Raw genomic sequence first — 19249 nt, 5'->3', positions numbered from 1 at the left:
CGGTACCGATTGTTTCCGGTACTGGAATTATCTGGACGTGTGAGACTGCCCTTATGGGGTTCACCAACTTGCCTGGCAGGCACACATCAGTTAGTCTAGAGCCACCGAAGATCTGTAGCTTCCCCAACATAGACCATACAGGTCCATGGTCTCTCAGGTGCTCCAGGAATACTCCACTCACAGGAGCTTCCAACACAGACTGTCCAGGACCACAGTCATTCTGTGATCTTCAGGGATCCAGTCCTACTTCCAGGACCTCCCAACACAGAAGCTTTCCACAGTGCGCTATTCAGGACATCCGTCCCCCACCTGGGACCGTTCAACACAGGCATTTGCTCTTCAGCACTCCTCCTAATCCCAGGATATCCAACACAGGTTGTGCTCTTCAGGAAGCCTACTCCCAGGACTTCCAACACGGGCTACTCAGTGCGCTTTTCAGGATGTCCGTCCTTACCGGGGACCGTCAAACACAGACATGTGACGTGTCTGGGTGCTATTCAGGACGTTTGTCAAACACCCCAGGCCACCAGATCCAAAGCCCCACCACATGCTCTTCAGGGAGATGATACTCCCAACACAGGCTCTCCCGGACCTTCCAGGATAGACCATGCATGTCCAGTCAGACACTCAGCGACCATGTGACCCACACCCTGGTCACATTATGAAGCTGTAACCACTCCCACAGGTGGGAGTGTGTGGCTTGTTCGACCCTCCCATCTCTCATAACTAGCCCAGTAAGGCTACTTTCATACTTCCGTCGGTACGGGGCCGTCGCAAACAGTCGGCCTGACGAACCGACGGACGTTGTGCTAACTTTAGCACAATGTGGGTAGCGGATGCAGTCTTACGATGCATCCGCTGCCCATTGCGATGAGCGGGGAGGAGGGGTCGGAAATGGCGAACACGTCGCAAAAAAAAAAAAGTTTTAAACGTTACATTGAAACTTGCAGGATCCGTTTTTTGCCCATAACGACGGATTGCGACGGAGGGCAAAAGACGGAAGTGTGAAAGTAGCCTAAGTCTCCCTTCACAACTATACAAACACTTGTGGGACTACAGGTCCCAGAACAACATTACTTCAGACTTACTGTGCAGACTCCCTCTGCGACACATACCGGCCACTTACATTTCTGTCAGTCACTATTTCACCACCATTATAACCAGATACGCCTCCATGCATATCCTGAAGAGCACACAGCGCCCCCTAGCTGCAACAGGGGTCACTGTATCACACTATATAATGAGTTTCACATTTTGTATTGAACTGAAATTAACTTTTTGATCTAACTTTGTGAGAAGCACCTGTATATCTGTCTCAAAATCAATCAGCTCTCTTAAGGTACCGTCACATTAAGCGACGCTGCAGCGATAGCGACAGCGATGCCGATCGCTGCAGCGTCGCTGTTTGGTCGCTGGAGAGCTGTCACACAGACCGCTCTCCAGCGACCAACGATGCCGAGGTCCCCGGGTAACCAGGGTAAGCATCGGGTTGCTAAGCGCAGGGCCGCGCTTAGTAACCCGATGTTTACCCTGGTTACCAGCGTAAAAGTTAAAAAAACAAACAGCACATACTCACCAGCGCGTCCCCCAGCCTCTGCTTCCTGACACTGACTGAGCTCCGGCCCTAACAGCACAGCGGTGACGTCACCGCTGTGCTTTCACTTTCAGTTTAGGGCCGGCGCTCAGTCAGTGTCAGGAAGCAGAGGCTGGGGGACGCGCTGGTGAGTATGTGCTGTTTGTTTTTTTAACTTTTACGCTGGTAACCAGGGTAAACATCGGGTTACTAAGCGCGGCCCTGCGCTTAGTAACCCGATGTTTACCCTGGTTACCAGTGTAAAATATCGCTGGTATCCTTGCTTTTGCTGTCAAACACGGCGATACACGGCGACCTAGCGACCAAATAAAGTGCAGACCTTCTAGCAGCGACCAGCAATTTCACAGCGGGATCCAGATCGCTGCTGCGTGTCAAATACAGCGATATCGCTATCCAGGTCGCTGCAACGTCACGGATCGCTGGCGATATCGCCTAGTGTGACGGTACCTTTAGACCATAATGTCCATAAGGTGTTAATGCTAATGATGGTGCATTACTGTATTTTATTCTACCTTGTTATAGTCTATGCCTGGAAGGGAGAGACTGATGAAGAATACATCTGGTGTATTGAGCAAACCTTGTTCTTCTCTGATGGCAAACCCTTGAACATGATCCTCGATGACGGTGGAGATCTTACCAACCTTGTTCACAGCAAGCACCCTGAGCTATTGAAAGGTGAGCCACTTTCCACAATTTGTTTTGACTTTGCAAGTATTTGTATTGTCACTAGGTGGCAGCATTTACCAGTCAGTGCTACAGAAAGTGTTTGACCATCCTGTCTTCAGAAACATTTTATCTACAGAAGCCAAGAAAATATATGTTCTGCTAATGCTCAATAGTCTTTTGAAGTTTCAGGAGATTGTGGTTCTCCTGCTAAGCATTTGGAAAGTGTAGATGGGAACATCTTCCTAGATTGTAAATGAGTGCATAGCATTGTAAAAATATAGAAATCCTTTGTTTGCACATTTATTTTATTATATTTTGGTGTTAATCTACCGTAGCAATACTTGACAGTGAAGCGAGTTAACATTTTTGATGGGGAAATTTGTCAGCAAAGAATCTATTATCCCTCCTAAGCATTTACTCATAATTTGTTTTGTCCATACGAAGTCTGCAAACAACTGGTAACACGGGGCACCACCCTACACAAAGGGATCAACAGGCAGTGTACCAGAAATACTACATGAAAAGAGAAGAAATGTGTAAAAATCACCTAGGATGTCTATTGTACGTGAAACAAAGGCACCATTTAAAAACACTTAAAGCCAAATGGCTGACTTCCCACTGATTTCCCAAACCCAAAATGGTTTAATTTTGCCCTATCAAACAATCACATGGTTAACGTATAACAAAAAACTGGTGAAACACTCAGTGCTGGAAATGCAAAATGGCAAAGACAAACTGTGTTCAGTGATAATATGGAACTAACAAAGATTAGTTAAAAAGTGAGTACATACAATAGAATAATATGATGTGTAGATGAACAATGTCACATGTGTTAATAAAATCACGTAACCCTGATGGACGTAATATACAGTATGCAAGTAAATAATATAGTAAAAATCGCCTAACCCCAGTAGCATAATAACCAAACCATTTATATCCCAGTAATGCATATGAGAAAATATAAATATAAACTGTGGGTCAAGAATGTACATGTTACAGCACAACCAATTACCGTATATACTTGAGATTTTCAGCCCATTTTTTGGTGGGGCTGAAGGTGCCCCTCTCAGCTTATACTCGTCATTGTCCCAGGGGATCGGAGGGGTAGCGTCAGGATCCGGCAGCTGTCACATCATACTCGCCCCTCTCTGCACTTCCCTGATTCTCCGGCGCCTGCAGCTCTTCCAGTGTTCAGCGGTCACGTGGTACCCCTCATTAAAGTAATGAATATGCACGCGACTCCACTCCCATAGGCGTGGAGCGCATATTCATTACTTTAATGAGGGGTAGCATGTGACTGCTGAACACAGGAACAAGCTGCTGGAGACAATCAGAGAAGCAGGGACCGTGCCAGGAGGGTGAGTATGACGGGGGAGGGTGAGCCATGTGATATTCACCTGTCCCCGTTCCACCAACGGGCTGTGACGTTCAGGTCAGAGGGTACGATGACGTGTTAGTGCATGCCCTCTGCCTGAACAGTCACAGCCAGAGGACGTGGCAGGCACAGCGGCGGTGGAACGGGGACAGGTGAATATCGCAAGTGCCGGGAGCCTGGGCCAACGGCAGCACCTGGCACCCATAGCGTGCCGGTGTCCCCTCCTGTTCAGGACAACGGCACCAGACCCACAGCGACGAGAGGTGTCATTTTTTTTAATTTTATTTATTTTTTTTTAATCACAGCAGAAGTGTTATGAGGCATATTATTCTATGGAGCATCTTATGGGGCCATCATTAACCTTTTATGCAGCACTAGATGGCAGCCCGATTCTAAAGAATCGGGAGTCTAGAATCCATATATACTTTATTTATTCAAATGTAAGAATAATTTGGTGGGCGGGGCCCCTCGGCCTCCGATTTGGTGGGCGGGGCCCCTCGGCCTCCGATTTGGTGGGCGGGGCCCCTCGGCCTCCGATTTGGTGGGCGGGGCCCCTCGGCCTCCGATTTGGTGTGTGCTCTGCCTGGGGCCACTGTGCTCTGCCTGGGGCCCCTGTGCTCTGCCTGGGTGTAGGACACTGGTGACGTCACTTAGCTCTGGACACTAGCTCCGGACAAAGCCACGGAAGTTGGCACAAATTGCAGGAAGTAGTATTCTAGGCAATTGTATATTAGATTATATGGGGCATATTCTTTGTATGAAGCATCTTATGGGGCCATCATGAACTGTATGGCGCATTATATGGGGCTCCTGGATTCAATATGGATATTCAAAAACATTTAAACTACTTATTTCTCAATTAATTTTAGTTTTATTGGTATCTATTTTTATTTTTCAAATTTACCAGTAGCTGCTGCATTTCCCACCCTAGTTTTATACCCATCTGCACCCACCCTGTAGCAGCTTTTTGTGTCGTTTGCATGTGGCAGGTTAGTGTAGCAAGTTGTGTGCAGCAAGTTTTGCTCATGGCGAGTTTTGTGTGGTGCGTTTTGAGTAGGTGCAAGTTGTGTGAGGCAACTTTTGCATGTGTTGCAATTTTTTTCCGCATGTGCAAGTTTTGCGTGTGGCGAGTTTTCCATGAGGTGACTTTTGCATGTGTGGAGAGTTTTGAGCGGCGACTTTTGTGTTTTGACTTTTATGTGGCGAGGTTGGTGTATGTGTGTTGAAATGTGTGCTGAGGGTGGTATATGTGTTCAAGCACTTGGTAGTGTGTGTGGCACATTTTGTGTGTTCATATCCCCGTGGTGGTGTGGTGATTATCCCATGTCGGGGCCCCACCTTAGCAACTGTACGGTATATACTCTTTGGCGCCATCGCTCTCACTCTTTAAGTCCCCCTTCTTCACATCTGGCAGCTGTCAATTTGCCTCCAATTCTTTTCCTTTCACTTTTTCCCCATTATTTAGATAGGGGCAAAATTGTTTGGTGAATTGGAAAGCGCAGGGTTAAAACTTCGCCTCACAACATAGCCTATGACGCTCTCGGGGGTCCAGACGTGCGGCTCTAGCGGCGAGGGTGCAGATGACACACACACACACACACACACACACACACACACACACACACACACACACACACACACACACACACACACACACACACACACACACACACACACACCTACCTTTTATATATTAAATTTTCTTGGAGAAAACATAGGAAAATGTACAATGTGAAGTTGTAAGGGTTAGGTTTTCACTCTAATCCTCCTGCTGAGTTTTGCACTAACACTTCTATGGTCTTGGTATAGCATGGGAATGTATTAATGAAAACCATGGTCCTATTTAGGCATTAAAGGAATTTCTGAAGAGACCACAACTGGTGTACACAACCTGTACAAAATGAAGAGCGACGGCAAGCTGAAGGTTCCTGCTATTAATGTCAATGATTCAGTAACTAAGGCAAGTACATGGGAACGATTTCATAGTATCTAGGACATATGTTAGCTTTGATTGCTGCTGTCAGACTTAATCTTTGGGATGGTCCCCTCCACCATTGAAGTACTTGCCCTCAAGCACTTCCTTCCCTCCATTAGTTCTTAATAGAGTACACTTGCATGACATCTGTAAATTATTTATATGCTTTTTTTTTTTTTCTTTCTCTTCCCTGCAGAGTAAATTTGATAACTTGTATGGTTGCCGAGAGTCACTAATTGATGGCATTAAGCGAGCCACTGATGTTATGATTGCCGGGAAGGTTGCAGTGGTGGCTGGTTATGGAGATGTTGGGAAAGGTTGTGCCCAGGCGTTGAGAGCCTTTGGTGCTAGAGTCATCATTACAGAGATTGACCCCATCAATGCTCTGCAGGCAGCTATGGAAGGTGAGGGTGCGGTGTAAGATCTGTGCATAATATAGGGAGGGTGTCTGGTCGCTACACCAACATATCGATCCATAGACCTATGGCTGTATTGCAGCAAATATAGATTATATATGGTCCGATGCAAATTATTCAAGGGTATGTCCTGTAATCATTCCTGTGGGGAGCGTGATCTGTGTAATCGCCTGGCAGCCACAAACCTGAGCACAATCGCCAGCCTCCCTGGGCATGTGGGAGTGAAGCTAGGCATAGTACATCCAGTTTCATTGCACATGGCCAGATAGACAATTGCTTGTGCATGTGTAAGATTTATGGCCACTGCCATTTATGTTTGTGGTAGATGTCAGTCATAGCCCTATGGGCTGGGAACAGGATTAAAGTCTAGTTTCTGAGAAGTGACTCCCTGCCAGACTAGTCGTAGCTATTGTACATATGCCTGTAAAAATTGTTTGTTTAGAAGTCCTAAATGTTTGTCACATGAAGGCTTATATAATAACATGGCAATTTGGGAGGTATATGGGACCTGACAGGTTAATTTTAAGAATGTCCTTCACTGTTCTTTTTCCCACCTACATTAAAGGGAGTATTCGGGACATTATGCCAAAAAAGTGCCTAGGCACTAACAGGCTAACCTTTCTGTTGTGCCTCACAGAGCGCTGATGTGACAGGACTTTCAGCGTCATTCTGATAGGCAGCGGGAAGCCGGCTATCAATCATAATAATATTGGAAGTCCACCCTGTAGGCACTTTTTTTTTTTTTTTTTTTTTTTAATTTATTTAATTTTATTATTTTAATTAAAAAGTCCTAGATACCCTCTTCTAATAGTCTTAATCGCAAATTGAAGAGTATGATCAAAATATGGTCGATAATTGGTGTGGATTTCTGATGCTACGTGGGTGGATATGAATCCAATAAATGTGAAGTATTTAACCACAGCACTCAAGTTGCGTTAAAAGGAGTGTTTTATTTCAGCTTTGATATTTTTATATACAGTAGAGGCCAATGTTTTTCTTCCTTCTGGGACCTTGGTCACGGCCTGTGTTGTACAGGCATCAGCTGGAGTGCATACAGTCTGCAGAACCCCGGCGGTGACCAAAGCCCTGGAAAGTGTGAACTGTTGGCATCTACTTTATATACAGATGCCAAAGCTAACATTTAAAAAAAAAAAAAAAAAAAAAAAAAAACACTTCTAATTAAAAATTTGGTTCTGTGGTTAACTACTTCACGAATGTAAAAAATAGTGATGTCATCAAGCTCCTCACCAACATCGGTAAAGGACAAGTTCCCCACTAATCTGCTGAGGGGTGAGGACTACTGCAGCCAGGGACTGTAAGTGAATGCAATTGTCTTTTACCAGGTTATGAGGTTACCACCATGGATGAGGCTTGCAAAGAAGGGAACATATTTGTCACCACAACTGGATGCGCAGACATTGTGGAGGGAAAGTAAGAATATATTTTTTATCTTATGCCCATGTTGCACTGCCAATGATTTAAAAAAATAATCAACTTGCTGTGTTAAGACAGTCCTATTCTATACTGCATGTTGGCAGGATTTTTCTCACTTATTTAATTGATTGGCTGTTCATTATTCCCCCATGCTTGGCACTGGCTAAAGTATAAAAGCGGACTTCATTATGGTGACTTTATTTGATCCTTACTCTCCTGTTTTATCAGACACTTCAAGGAGATGAAGGACGATTCTATTGTCTGCAACATTGGCCACTTTGATGTTGAACTTGATGTGAAGTGGTTGAATGAAAATGCTGCTAAGAAAGTGAATATAAAACCACAGGTAAAATCTGCCATACGTTCCAGTGGTTCCTTACTGGGCTGCTTAAGAAATTATTAAAACAAAAACTCCACAATTTCACTGTAAGTGATTTTATCACTAGAGGCCTATTCACAGGTAGTCTGATTTAGCTCCAAGCGTTGGCAGCTTTCTGCCTATGCACAGTGTACACAGAAAGCTGCCAATCAGTGGTGTGGTTGAGGTTATACTGAGCTCAGCATCCAGAAAACGGGGAGATCTGCAGGAGAAAAACAAACCACTTGCCAGTATAGTGACACATTGCTATAATCTGGGTCTTTGCCCTTACATCATCCTCACATGGGGAGCAAAAATCTAGTGAAAAATCTAACCAAAATATGTATCCGTGTGCCAACCACTGGAGGTGGAGCGCCTGAGTCAGCGGAGCTTGGCTGTTATGTATTGTGGGAGCAAATGGGAGTTACAGAAATGGCATGTCTGAGTTCTGTGCTACCTCAAACTTCTTAATTGAGACCCCTGTAGCTCACTGTTCTACTAGTTTCTGTAACTCCCATTAACATCTGAGGGTCATGGAAACGATGATGTAGCTCAATTACAAGCAAGCCTGCCTTTTATTTTTTGCCTCCTCCTTTAACCCTTTCACGACATGCGCCGTACATGTACTGCGCATGTCGGGTCCCCTGCTTTGATGTGCGCTCCGGCGGTGAGCGCACATCAAAGTCGCGACATGTCAGCTGTTTTGTACAGCTGACATGTGCGCGCAATAGCGGCGGGTGAAATCGCTATTCACCCGCCGCTATTAACCTGTTAAATGCCGCTGTCAAATGCAGACAGCGGCATTTAACTACCGCATCCGGCCGGGCGGCCGGAAATGACGTCATCGCCGACCCCCGTCACATGATCGGGGGTCGGCGATGCATCAGGAAGGTAACCATAGAGGTCCTTGAGACCTCTATGGTTACTGATCGCCGGTGGCTGTGAGCGCCCCCCTGTGGTCGGCGCTCACAGCACACCTGCAATTCTCCTACATAACAGCGATCTGATGATCGCTGTTATGTAGCAGAGCCGATCGGGCTGTGCCTGCTTCTAGCCTCCCTTGGAGGCTACTGAAGCATGGCAAAAGTGAAAAAAAAAAAGTTTTTAAAAATGTGAAAAAAATATTAAAAATATAAAAGTTTAAATCACCCCCCTTTCGCCCCATCCTAAATAAAACAATAAAAAAAAAAAAAACCTACACATATTTGGTATCGCTGCGTTCAGAATCGCCCGATCTATCAAATAAAAAAAAAGCATTAACCTGATCGCTAAACAGCGTAGCGAGAAAAAAATCCGAAACGCCAGAATTACGTTTTTTTGGTCGCCGCGACATTGCGTTAAAATGCAATAACGGGCGATCAAAAGAACGTATCTGCGCCGAAATGGTATCATTAAAAACATCAGCTCGGCACGCAAAAAATAAGCCCTCACCCGACCCCAGATCACGAAAATTGGAGACGCTACGGGTATCGGAAAATTGCACTTTTTTTTTTTTTTTTTTTTTTTTTTTTTTCACCACTTGGATAAAAAATAACCTAGACATGTTAGGTGTCTATGAACTCGTAATGACCTAGAGAATCATAATGGCAGGTCAGTTTTAGCATTTAATGAACCTAGCAAAAAAAAACAAACAAAAAACAAGTGTGGGATTGCACTTTTTTTGCAATTTCACCGCACTTGGAATTTTTTTCCCATTTTCTAGTACATGACATGGTAAAACCAATGATGTCGTTCAAAAGTACAACTCGTCCCGCAAAAAATAAGCCCTCACATGGCCATATTGACGGAAAAATAAAAAAGTTATGGCTCTGGGAAGGAAGGGAGCGAAAAACGAAAACACAAAAACGAAAAAGGGCCGCGACTTGAAGGGGTTAATGCCATGGTCGCAGTCGACCTCCACCTCTGAAGTTAACCAAGCTTGTACGCTTGCCTGTGCTGTTGTTGGTACTCCTTGGCACAAAATGAGCAAGGTGAGAGCGTGAAGCACTGCATCTCTAGACATGGAGAAGCCAGTGCACAATTAAATTACACTTTTTTTTTTTTTCTGTTTCTCACGCTTTTCTGATACTGTCCCGTTCCACCACTAGAGGTCTTAACTCTGGACCGTATTCATGTCAGTTACCACTGTACATACATTGGCCCCCTAGTGGAGAAAACAAGCTATGTGTGATGGCCATCTCTATCATTAAGTCAGAATAATTCACAGCTGCTTGTAATATTTTGACATCTTTAAAATTATAGGCCATGTTTAAACATTCTAAATTTGTGCAGACTTCTAATGCAGAATCTCCAACAGTATTGCCTGATCCATGTGACTGAGATTTGTTTGAAGAGTGATATTGCATCTGAGGCTACTTTCACACTTCCGTCGGTACGGGCCCGTCGCAATGCGTCGGGCCGACGGAACCTGTGAAATAACTGCAAGATGTGGGCAGCGGATGTGGTTTTACAACGCATCCGCTGCCCATTCTGCAGTCCGGGGAGGAGGGAGTGGAGTTTCGGCTGCGCATGCACGGTTGAAAATGGCGGACGCGATGCACAAAAAAAGGTTACATGGAACTTTTTTTTGTGCCGATGGTCGGCCAAAGCACGACGCATCCGTTGCACGACGGATGTGACGTGTGGCAATGCGTCGCTAATGCAAGTCTATGGAGAAATGCATCCTGCGGGCAACTTTGCAGGATGCGTTTTTTCTCCAAAACGACGCATTGCGACGTACGTCACACAACGCAAGTGTGAAAGTAGCCTGAGTTTACAGAGTAAGTAACCACATGTAGTGTGAACTTGGAACTAACGTCTTTACCGTCATTCATTGACAGGTGGACCGATACCTCTTGAAAAATGGACGACACATTATTCTTCTTGCTGAGGGCCGACTGGTGAATTTGGGTTGTGCTATGGGTCACCCGAGCTTTGTAATGAGTAACTCTTTCACTAATCAGGTTATGGCTCAGATTGAACTTTGGACCAACACTGACAAATATCCCGTAGGGGTTTATTTCCTGCCCAAGAAGGTAAGTTCTGCAGGCAATTTGTATTTGTCTTGTAGGCTGTGCTCCCAAGACAACTTCCACAACTCCTTCATGCCTGCAGTTTTGTTGGTTACATCTGGGGACTTTTTTTTTTTTTCCCCCCTCTTCTGCCCCCTACCCCATATCTTCCCAGCTGCCTGTGTTACCTGGTGTACAAAAAAAGTTGCACTCTATCGTGCTAAAGCATGTCATTGTGAAATATATGAATAGCAATACGGCTTTTGAATATTAAGAAAAAATGAATGAGACTCTTTTCACAAAATTTGGCCAAATGTCTGCGACTCTTTTCACAAAATTTGGCCAAATGTCTGCCCATCAACCAACGTCAAGTTATAACCGTAATACTATCATATTTCATGTTTTCACATTGACATGCTTTAGCACGGTAGAGTGCAACTTGTTTCTTTTGGGTTGCCTGCCGGCTTCTTAAATTGCCTCTTTTGTAATCCTGTAGAGAGGAGGCCAAGAACACTCACACTTTTTTTTTTTTTTTTGCATATGCAATCTCAGCTCTATCGGGTATAGTAAAGTACAGAATCATTATTCAGACCATTGTGGATGACTTCTCAGAAGGCTTCCGTACTGCTTAACACTTATTGGTGACATGTCCAAGCAGTGTATGATCAGTAGAGGGTCCTACTGCTTCGGCCCCCTCCAATCGCACATTAATAACATATTATTGTAGTTTGCGATTAATGTTTAGAAGCTCAGCATATGCTTTCTGAATCTGTGCCGCAGAGGCCCAGATGAAAAAAAAAAAAAAAAAAATGGGATATTCAGCTTCTCATGTTGGTAAATGTCATGTTTTCATCATATGACTTAATTCATGTTGCGTGCTAATCTATAGTTGGCATGAGTTGTGACATTGTGCATACTACATTTGAAGACTGTCTGCATGGTTCCTTGCTGGAGCTGAATAGATGACATGCCTCCTACTGACAGAGCTGTGTAATTGTGCTGATAGTCCTGAAGGGGTAAGCTTAAAGGGGAGCCTATCGGCAGGTTTTTGCTATGTAATCTGAAGACTGCCGGAGATGGAGTCTGAAAAGCCAAATTCAGTGATGTCACAGGTCAAAGTGCACACTGTTCACCATCTGTGATGGATTTCTCACGAAGATTAACATTGCTAGACTACATTAGTCTGGCAACGCCTCCTCCCCTGTGATATGCAGCTCACTGTCTATGGACTTTGTACATGGAGAGCCTGGTGTGGGTGGGGTTAGCTTTCTCTGCTCTGATCCATTCTAAATAAACTGTCAGAACGGCTGCACCCAGTAATCTTAAGTGATACCTTGATGTAGGCAAAGAGACCCTGAATCCAACATGCTGCAGATTCCCTTTAAGTGATTGTGTTTGTTTTTGTTTTGTTTTTTACCCTTCGCCACGACAGCACCCCACATGAGAGAGAGAGGGATCCGCCCCATAGGAACAGGAAACCTACAGAATAAAAGGAGGCGGTCCCCTCTCCTCCTCAGTTTAGGTTTCCTGTTCCTACAGGGACCCAGCTTGCCTACAGATGAAGAGGATCCCTGGGCCATGCACCCGCCTGCGTCGGTATCTGAGGGAACGGCAGGGGCTGCGGTTCCGGAAGCAGCGGCGGGGGAGCCCCTGCTTGCAGCCTCCCCCCTCGTCTGGCCAAGCATCCACGGTCCGGGTCCGGTCACCGTGGGTCCGCCCGGCACCGTGAGGACGCGCGCGCTGCTGTGGCCGGCTTAATATCCCTAGCCGCCGCATGGTGAGTGAGAGCGGCGCGTCTAACCCGGAAGTCGCTGGAGCACTTCCGGGTTGGTCCGGGGAGGCAGGAGAATGGGCGGCAGATTCAAAAATGCAGCGCTAGCGTCGGGCCGGTGTGTGTAAGATGGCTTCACCGGCCGACGATGCGCACTTGCCCGCAGTGCAACAGCGTTCTCCTAGCAAGGAGAGAAGCGCTAGGAGCAGCACAAAGAGTGGTGGTCGACCTCCAGAGAAGGGTTCTACCACCAAACGAAATCCGCCTCCAGAACCGGTACCTGTCAGCTTCACTGGGTGAGTTTTTGAAAGAGTCTCTTCCTATATGCTGATATATGTTCCTCCTGTATCTTTCCTCTAGACTAAGAAAAGGACACACAAGTCCAAGCACAAGGAATGTGCTTTATGTACGCAGCCCCTCCCGGATGATTATGTTAAACTGTGTTCGGAGTGTATCATGCAAACCTTACGGCAGGAAAACATAATGACTCCATCAGATGTCAGAGCTATAATCCGGGAAGAAATGCAGGGGTTGGCGCAGACAAGTACCACCAGTACCCGTCAGCTTAGTAGGTCCAAATCTCCAGTCAGTTCACAGTCAGAGGACGTATGTATATCCTCAGGTGAAGCGGAATCCCAGCCGAGCTCATCCGAGACTGAAGGGGGACTTTGTCTTCCCAACAGCAGTGTGGACAATTTAATAAAATCTGTCAGAAGCGCGATGGGGTGCTCAGATGAGAAAGAAAGTAAATCGGCTCAGGACATCATGTTCGCGGGGTTAGGACAGAGGAAACGTAGGTCCTTCCCCGTCATAAAAACTATTAAAGAAATGGTAAAAAAAGAGTGGGATAAGCAAAATAGAGGTTTTCTACCATCATCCTCTAAAAGACGCTATCCCTTCAGCGACGAGGAGCTAAATACCTGGTCAAAGGTGCCGAAGGTTGATGCCGCTGTAGCCTCCACAACCAAACAGTCGGTCTTACCGGTGGAGGATTCAGGAGTCCTGACAGACCCGCTGGACCGTAAAGCAGAAGCTTTACTAAAAAGGTCGTGGGAAGCCAACACAGGGGCGTTCAGGCCCACCATATCTAGTACCTGCACTGCGAGGTCACTACTAGTGTGGATGGAGCAACTGGAGGAACAGATTAGAGGTAGAACTTCGAGAGAGTCAATCCTGCCGAAATTCCCTCTAATCAAAGAAGCAGTAGCATTCCTGGCTGATGCCTCTGTGGATTCGCTACGCCTAGCAGCCAGGTCAGCCGGCCTAGTGAACACAGCCCGGCGAGCACTCTGGCTAAAGAACTGGAAAGGGGACGCACAGGCCAAAGCAAAACTTTGTGCGATCCCCTGCCAGGGTGAGTTCCTTTTCGGAAAAGCGCTGGATGAACTCCTGAGTAAAGCAGGAGAAAGGAAAAAAGGCTTCCCTAACCAGTATCTTCCATCCTACAGGAGAGCCTTCAGAAAACGTCCCTTTACCAGCCAGTGGATTCTGGACATTGTACAATACGGCCTAAAATTGGAATTTGACCGAATCCCTTGGGATTCCTTTATAGTAACATCTCCAAAAGGTCAAGACCAACAAAGGGCTCTGGAATCAGAGATCCTATCTCTTCTGTCTAAAAAAGTCCTGATAGAAGTTCCCCAGGATCAAGAAGAAGGGGTTCTATTCCCCTTTATTCTTGATCAATAAGCCTGATGGTTCATTTAGAACCATCATAAATCTCAAGAGATTAAACGCCTTCCTGCGTAATCATACCTTCAAAATGGAATCCATTAGTTCAACCATAAAACTCTTGTTTCCTAGGTGTGTCATGGCCGGAATAGACTTAAAGGATGCCTATTATCATCTTCCCATACATGCCGAACATCAAAAGTATCTAAGGGTAGCAGTCACCCTGGAAGGACAGGTTCGTCACTTTCAGTATGTTGCAATGCCATTTGGGCTTTCTATGGCTCCCCGGATCTTCACTAAGGTGATATTAGAAGTGATGGCTCATCTACGTCAACGAGATACCTAGATGACTTTCTAGTGGTGGGAAACTCTATGCTTCAGTGTAAAACCCATCTATCTAATACGATCTCGTCCCTACAGGAGTTAGGTTGGATCGTCAACTTCGAAAAATCCCGGCTGAATACAGAAACTGTCCAGACATTTCTAGGAATCCAGCTAGACTCCGTAAGTCAGAGATGCTTCCTCCCCCAGGCAAAGAAACTGACTATACAATCAAGGGTATCAGACGCAATACGCAACCCCTACATGACATTAAGGAAGGGCATGTCTTTACTGGGGTCATTATCATCATGTATCCCTGCTGTACCATGGGCACAATTTCATACTCGTCAATTACAGTATGAGGTATTGTCGGCTCAGGGAAAAGACGGACATCTAGAAAGCAGAATAACTCTTTCCAAAGATGTCTTAGAATCACTATCCTGGTGGCTAGACATGGACCACCTCTCAGAGGGTGTACCATGGATAATAGACCCGTCTAAAATAATTACCACCGACGCCAGCCCTATTGGGTGGGGAGCACATATGAAAGACAGTCTGGCCCAAGATACTTGGGACCAGGCAGAATTGTCATATTCCTCCAATTGGAAGGAGTTAAAAGCGGTAGAATATGCCTTAAATCACTTTCTTCCACAGATTCAAGGAGCAAATGTAAGAATTTACTCGGACAATTCCACCACAGTGGCATATGTGAACCGTCAGGGTGGTACAAGGTCAGGAAGTCTAATGACCATAGCTGCAGACATCTTCCAGCTGGCAGAGACTCATCTAACAGCCCTGCACATCAGAGGTGTAGAGAACATCAGGGCAGACTACCTCAGCCGAAACGAGTTACGTCAAGGGGAATGGACCTTAAACAGATCCATATTCAGTATGATAACAGAATCATGGGGGATACCACAAATCGACCTATTTGCCACAAGAGACAACCGGCAAGTAAGAAGGTTCGCTTCCCTGAACGCCATGGATCACCCAGATATGTTAGACTCTCTCCACCATCCTTTGGAGGTTCCAGCTGGCATACGCCTTTCCTCCGATGTCTCTGATTCCACTAGTGATCAGAAAGATCAGGAGGGAACAAGCAAGAGTAATCCTCATTGCACCATTCTGGCCGAAAAGACCATGGTTCTCTTGTCTCCAGACCATGTGCCTATGCGATCCATGGATTCTCCCATCAGACAAGAAGCTGCTGTCCCAAGGCCCCTTTTTCCACCCGCAAGTGAAAGGTCTTCACTTGACGGCGTGGAATTTGAGAGGCAACTACTAAGATCAAGAGGGTTCTCAGCAGAACTAGTAAACACCCTCTTATTGAGCAGGAAAAGATCTACCACCCTGATATATAGTAGGGTATGGAATAAATTCTTGGCCTTTTTGCAAGAACTCTAGAATAGGTGTGACTGGAACTTGCTTAGTGAACGGTACCGTGTAAAAGTCTGAGAGTTGGGGTTATCTGTAAATACCTTAAGAGTTCAGGTCTCGGCATTAGGAGCCCTATATGGATGCAATATAGCAGCTAATAGGTGGATCTCCAGATTCATAAAATCTTGTGAACGTAGTAAACCGGTCCATATTCCCCGTCTACCTCCGTGGGATTTAAATCTAGTGCTAGAGGCCTTAACCAGCTCCCCATTTGAGCCACTAGATTCAATACCTTTAACAATCCTGACATATAAAGTAGCCCTCTTGGTAGCCCTAACCTCAGCTAGACGGGTTAGCGACATCCAGGCCCTATCAGTAGACCCACCCTTCTTACTGATATTCCATGATCGGATAGTCCTAAAACCAGACCCCTCATACCTCCCTAAGGTAGCGTCCACCTACCACAGGTCCCAAGAGATATTTCTCCCTTCCTTTTTTGATTCACCTGTAACTCCAGAACAGCATAAATTCCACACCTTAGATGTCAGAAGAGCCATCCTGACCTATATAGAAAGGTGTCAGACATGGAGGGAGAGTAGGGCTCTGTTTATCTCCTTTCAGGGCCACAAGAAAGGACATGGGGTCACGAGAGCTACCATATCTCGATGGATTAGAGATGCTATCTGCTTGGCCTATACATCAAAAGGCGAGATTCCTCCAGCGGGTATTAAAGCGCACTCAACACGAGCCATGGCTTCCTCCTGGGCGGAACAAGCAGATGTACCGATCCATTTAATATGTAAGGCCGCAACTTGGTCTACACCTTCTACCTTTTACAACCATTATAGACTTGATCTATCTGCATCTTCTGATCTGACCTTTGGTAGAGCTGTTCTTAATACAGTAATCCCACCCAAATAATGAATCTCTGAATCTCTCATGTGGGGTGCTGTCGTGGCGAAGGGTAAAAAGCCGGATTACTCACCGGTAATGCTCTTTTAATGAGTCCACGACAGCACCCATTTACTACCCTCCCTAAGTTATGCACAGCTCTTCCTTTTAAATTCACAAATAATGGTTGTATAGAGTTTAAGATATTTATGTTGCTGAATAAGAATTAATACTAAAGCTTTTGCGGTTCCCTTTTTGTACTCTGTAAACTAAACTGAGGAGGAGAGGGGACCGCCTCCTTTTATTCGCAACAGGTAGGTTTCCTATGGGGCGGATCCCTCTCTCTCATGTGGGGTGCTGTCGTGGACTCATTAAAAGAGCATTACCGGTGAGTAATCCGGCTTTTTACCAACTCTCACCTTTTTAGTGGGTAATTAATAACTGGTAGATCACTGGGACTCTCTCGTCAGATCTCACAAATTGCAAAAATTCAAAGTCCAAAATACCCTTTAACTGTGTGGTGGTCAAGTGTCACTACTCAAATTGCTGGGTATAGGATTAAGAGTGAAAGTCTCCTCTCTGAAGCTGTTCAATAGACTGTTAGTAGAACAGCTGCATTTTCACACTGGAGATTCAGGGCCTAGTTCTCCTACTCCCAACAGTTTGTCAATTTTTGCATGGCTTCTCGGCATTTACCTCTTGCACACAGTCTTGTCAAATAAAACATGCTATCTATTTTACTTGGCAAAGAACTGTGTAAGCAGAATAGATGGACAATCTGCCAAGACATGAGAGATATGCCAAGACTAAAGAGCTGTCACTTGCTGCAGTGAGTGGACAATTGATGGCGAGTACCACTCATGGCCAACGACCACTTCTCTCACCCCAGGAATTTGGGACTCCTGGTCAGACATGGCCATTACAGCAGGGGCACATACATTTTATGGTTATGTAGTGTTTCTGGGATCTATGATTAAATTGGGGGAACTCTTTTTGTTCATTTAAAAAAAATTAAATAAATAAAATAGTCCTGACAACAGCTGGAGAGCAGACTGGTTTTCCCCAGTGCTGCTCTGGGTGTCCTGATGGGTCTCGCATACACGTGTGGGAGAAGTTACCTAGAGCAGCACTGAGAAGAGCCACCTGATGGCAGTGCTTGACTACCATCTCTTCTGACTGGTCCCTGGACCGCTTTTCAGTAGATTTCTCTGAAGCGCTAGTGCATTTCATAGAATATACCTGGCTGCAGTCATGCGATTCGGGATGTCTGCGGCATGGGCAATACAAATTGCCTGGAATGTTACCTTTTTAATTCAGGTTTTTGACCAGCAGTCTTTCTGCTCTATATGCTGGTCTGATCATCTGAACGAATGGCACCATGTGCGAAGCTCTAAATTTTAATGAGTAGACCAATGTTAAAAGCATGTCCTTTAAGCACATTTAGACGAGTGAATAGCTAAAATGTTTTATTTTTTTTCTTTTGTTTGCAGCTTGATGAAGCTGTGGCTGCTGCTCATCTAGACAAGCTTGGAGTAAAACTGACAAAACTTACAGAAAAGCAAGCAAAATACCTTGGGCTGGAAAAGGAAGGACCCTTCAAGCCTGACCATTACAGATACTGAGTTACTACACTGATCCAAAGAGCGCCTGCCTGAAGCAAGACCTTCCAGGGCCACCCTTATCTGTAGAATATTGACATCTTGGCCATTACTAAACTGACTTTAAAACCCTGGAGCAATGATTTAATTTCCTCCTTGACACACACTTTGTATGAATACTGTACCTCCCTACTTCGGCTGTTGTCGAGTGTCAACCATGCAGACAAGGCTTTATTGATGATGATCTAAAGTCTATACTTCACTGTTCAAATGGGCTTGTAATGTTTTTGGCGTTTTGAGTGAAGCACTTGAGTTGTATAAAAACACTTTGTTACTACATGTTTTGTTACATCCGGCTCCTACAAAGATTAAAGCCTAAGAGGTTGTCCACTACACAACGCAATTATTGTTTTTGACATAAATGCCTAAGGATAATACCTATAAAAACTCCCTTATACTACTTCTGACAATATTCATATTTTATACCTTTCACCTTCACTGCTTGTGCCCTAGCACCAGCTTTGCAGTCACTGGCACCACTTCCTCTTAAAATTCCAGCGCCTTCTTACCTCTGGGTAGATGGTGTTGTCATCCAGGGTGATGTCGCTACCTCCTGCAACTACGATTGCAGTGATTGGCTGTTAAATGCGGCGATTGGTTGTTCAGAGTTGATCAGTGTTTCAGGCAATCGGATTGCCTGAAACACTGATGTCCCAGCCTATGATCGGTGCTCTGAGAGCACTGATCTTAGGCTGGGGCCTGGCAATGCCAGTGTCACCAGGCCCAGCTCCAATTGGTGCGATCGCACTAAT

The 19249-nt window shown here is 45.4% G+C and overlaps 1 protein-coding gene across 1 annotated transcript in view; it reads left to right on the top strand.

Annotated features, from left to right (window-relative positions):
• The window catches only part of AHCY (adenosylhomocysteinase), a 29605-nt gene extending 10708 nt beyond the window's left edge, over positions 1–18897 (top strand). Inside the window, exons 4-10 of the mRNA XM_077251964.1 lie at positions 2117–2269; positions 5483–5595; positions 5807–6014; positions 7370–7457; positions 7689–7806; positions 10638–10832; positions 18330–18897. Of these exons, the coding sequence (XP_077108079.1) occupies positions 2117–2269; positions 5483–5595; positions 5807–6014; positions 7370–7457; positions 7689–7806; positions 10638–10832; positions 18330–18461 (1007 nt within the window). The 3' untranslated portion in view covers positions 18462–18897. The remainder of the gene's footprint in view (positions 1–2116; positions 2270–5482; positions 5596–5806; positions 6015–7369; positions 7458–7688; positions 7807–10637; positions 10833–18329) is intronic.
• Positions 18898–19249: the final 352 nt, after the last annotated feature.

This window comes from Ranitomeya variabilis, chromosome 4 (genome assembly GCF_051348905.1).
Source record: "Ranitomeya variabilis isolate aRanVar5 chromosome 4, aRanVar5.hap1, whole genome shotgun sequence".
Taxonomy (NCBI): Eukaryota; Metazoa; Chordata; class Amphibia; order Anura; family Dendrobatidae; genus Ranitomeya; species Ranitomeya variabilis.
The sequence above is the reverse complement of the archived record's forward strand: the minus strand, read 5'-3'. Positions and strand labels throughout refer to the sequence as shown.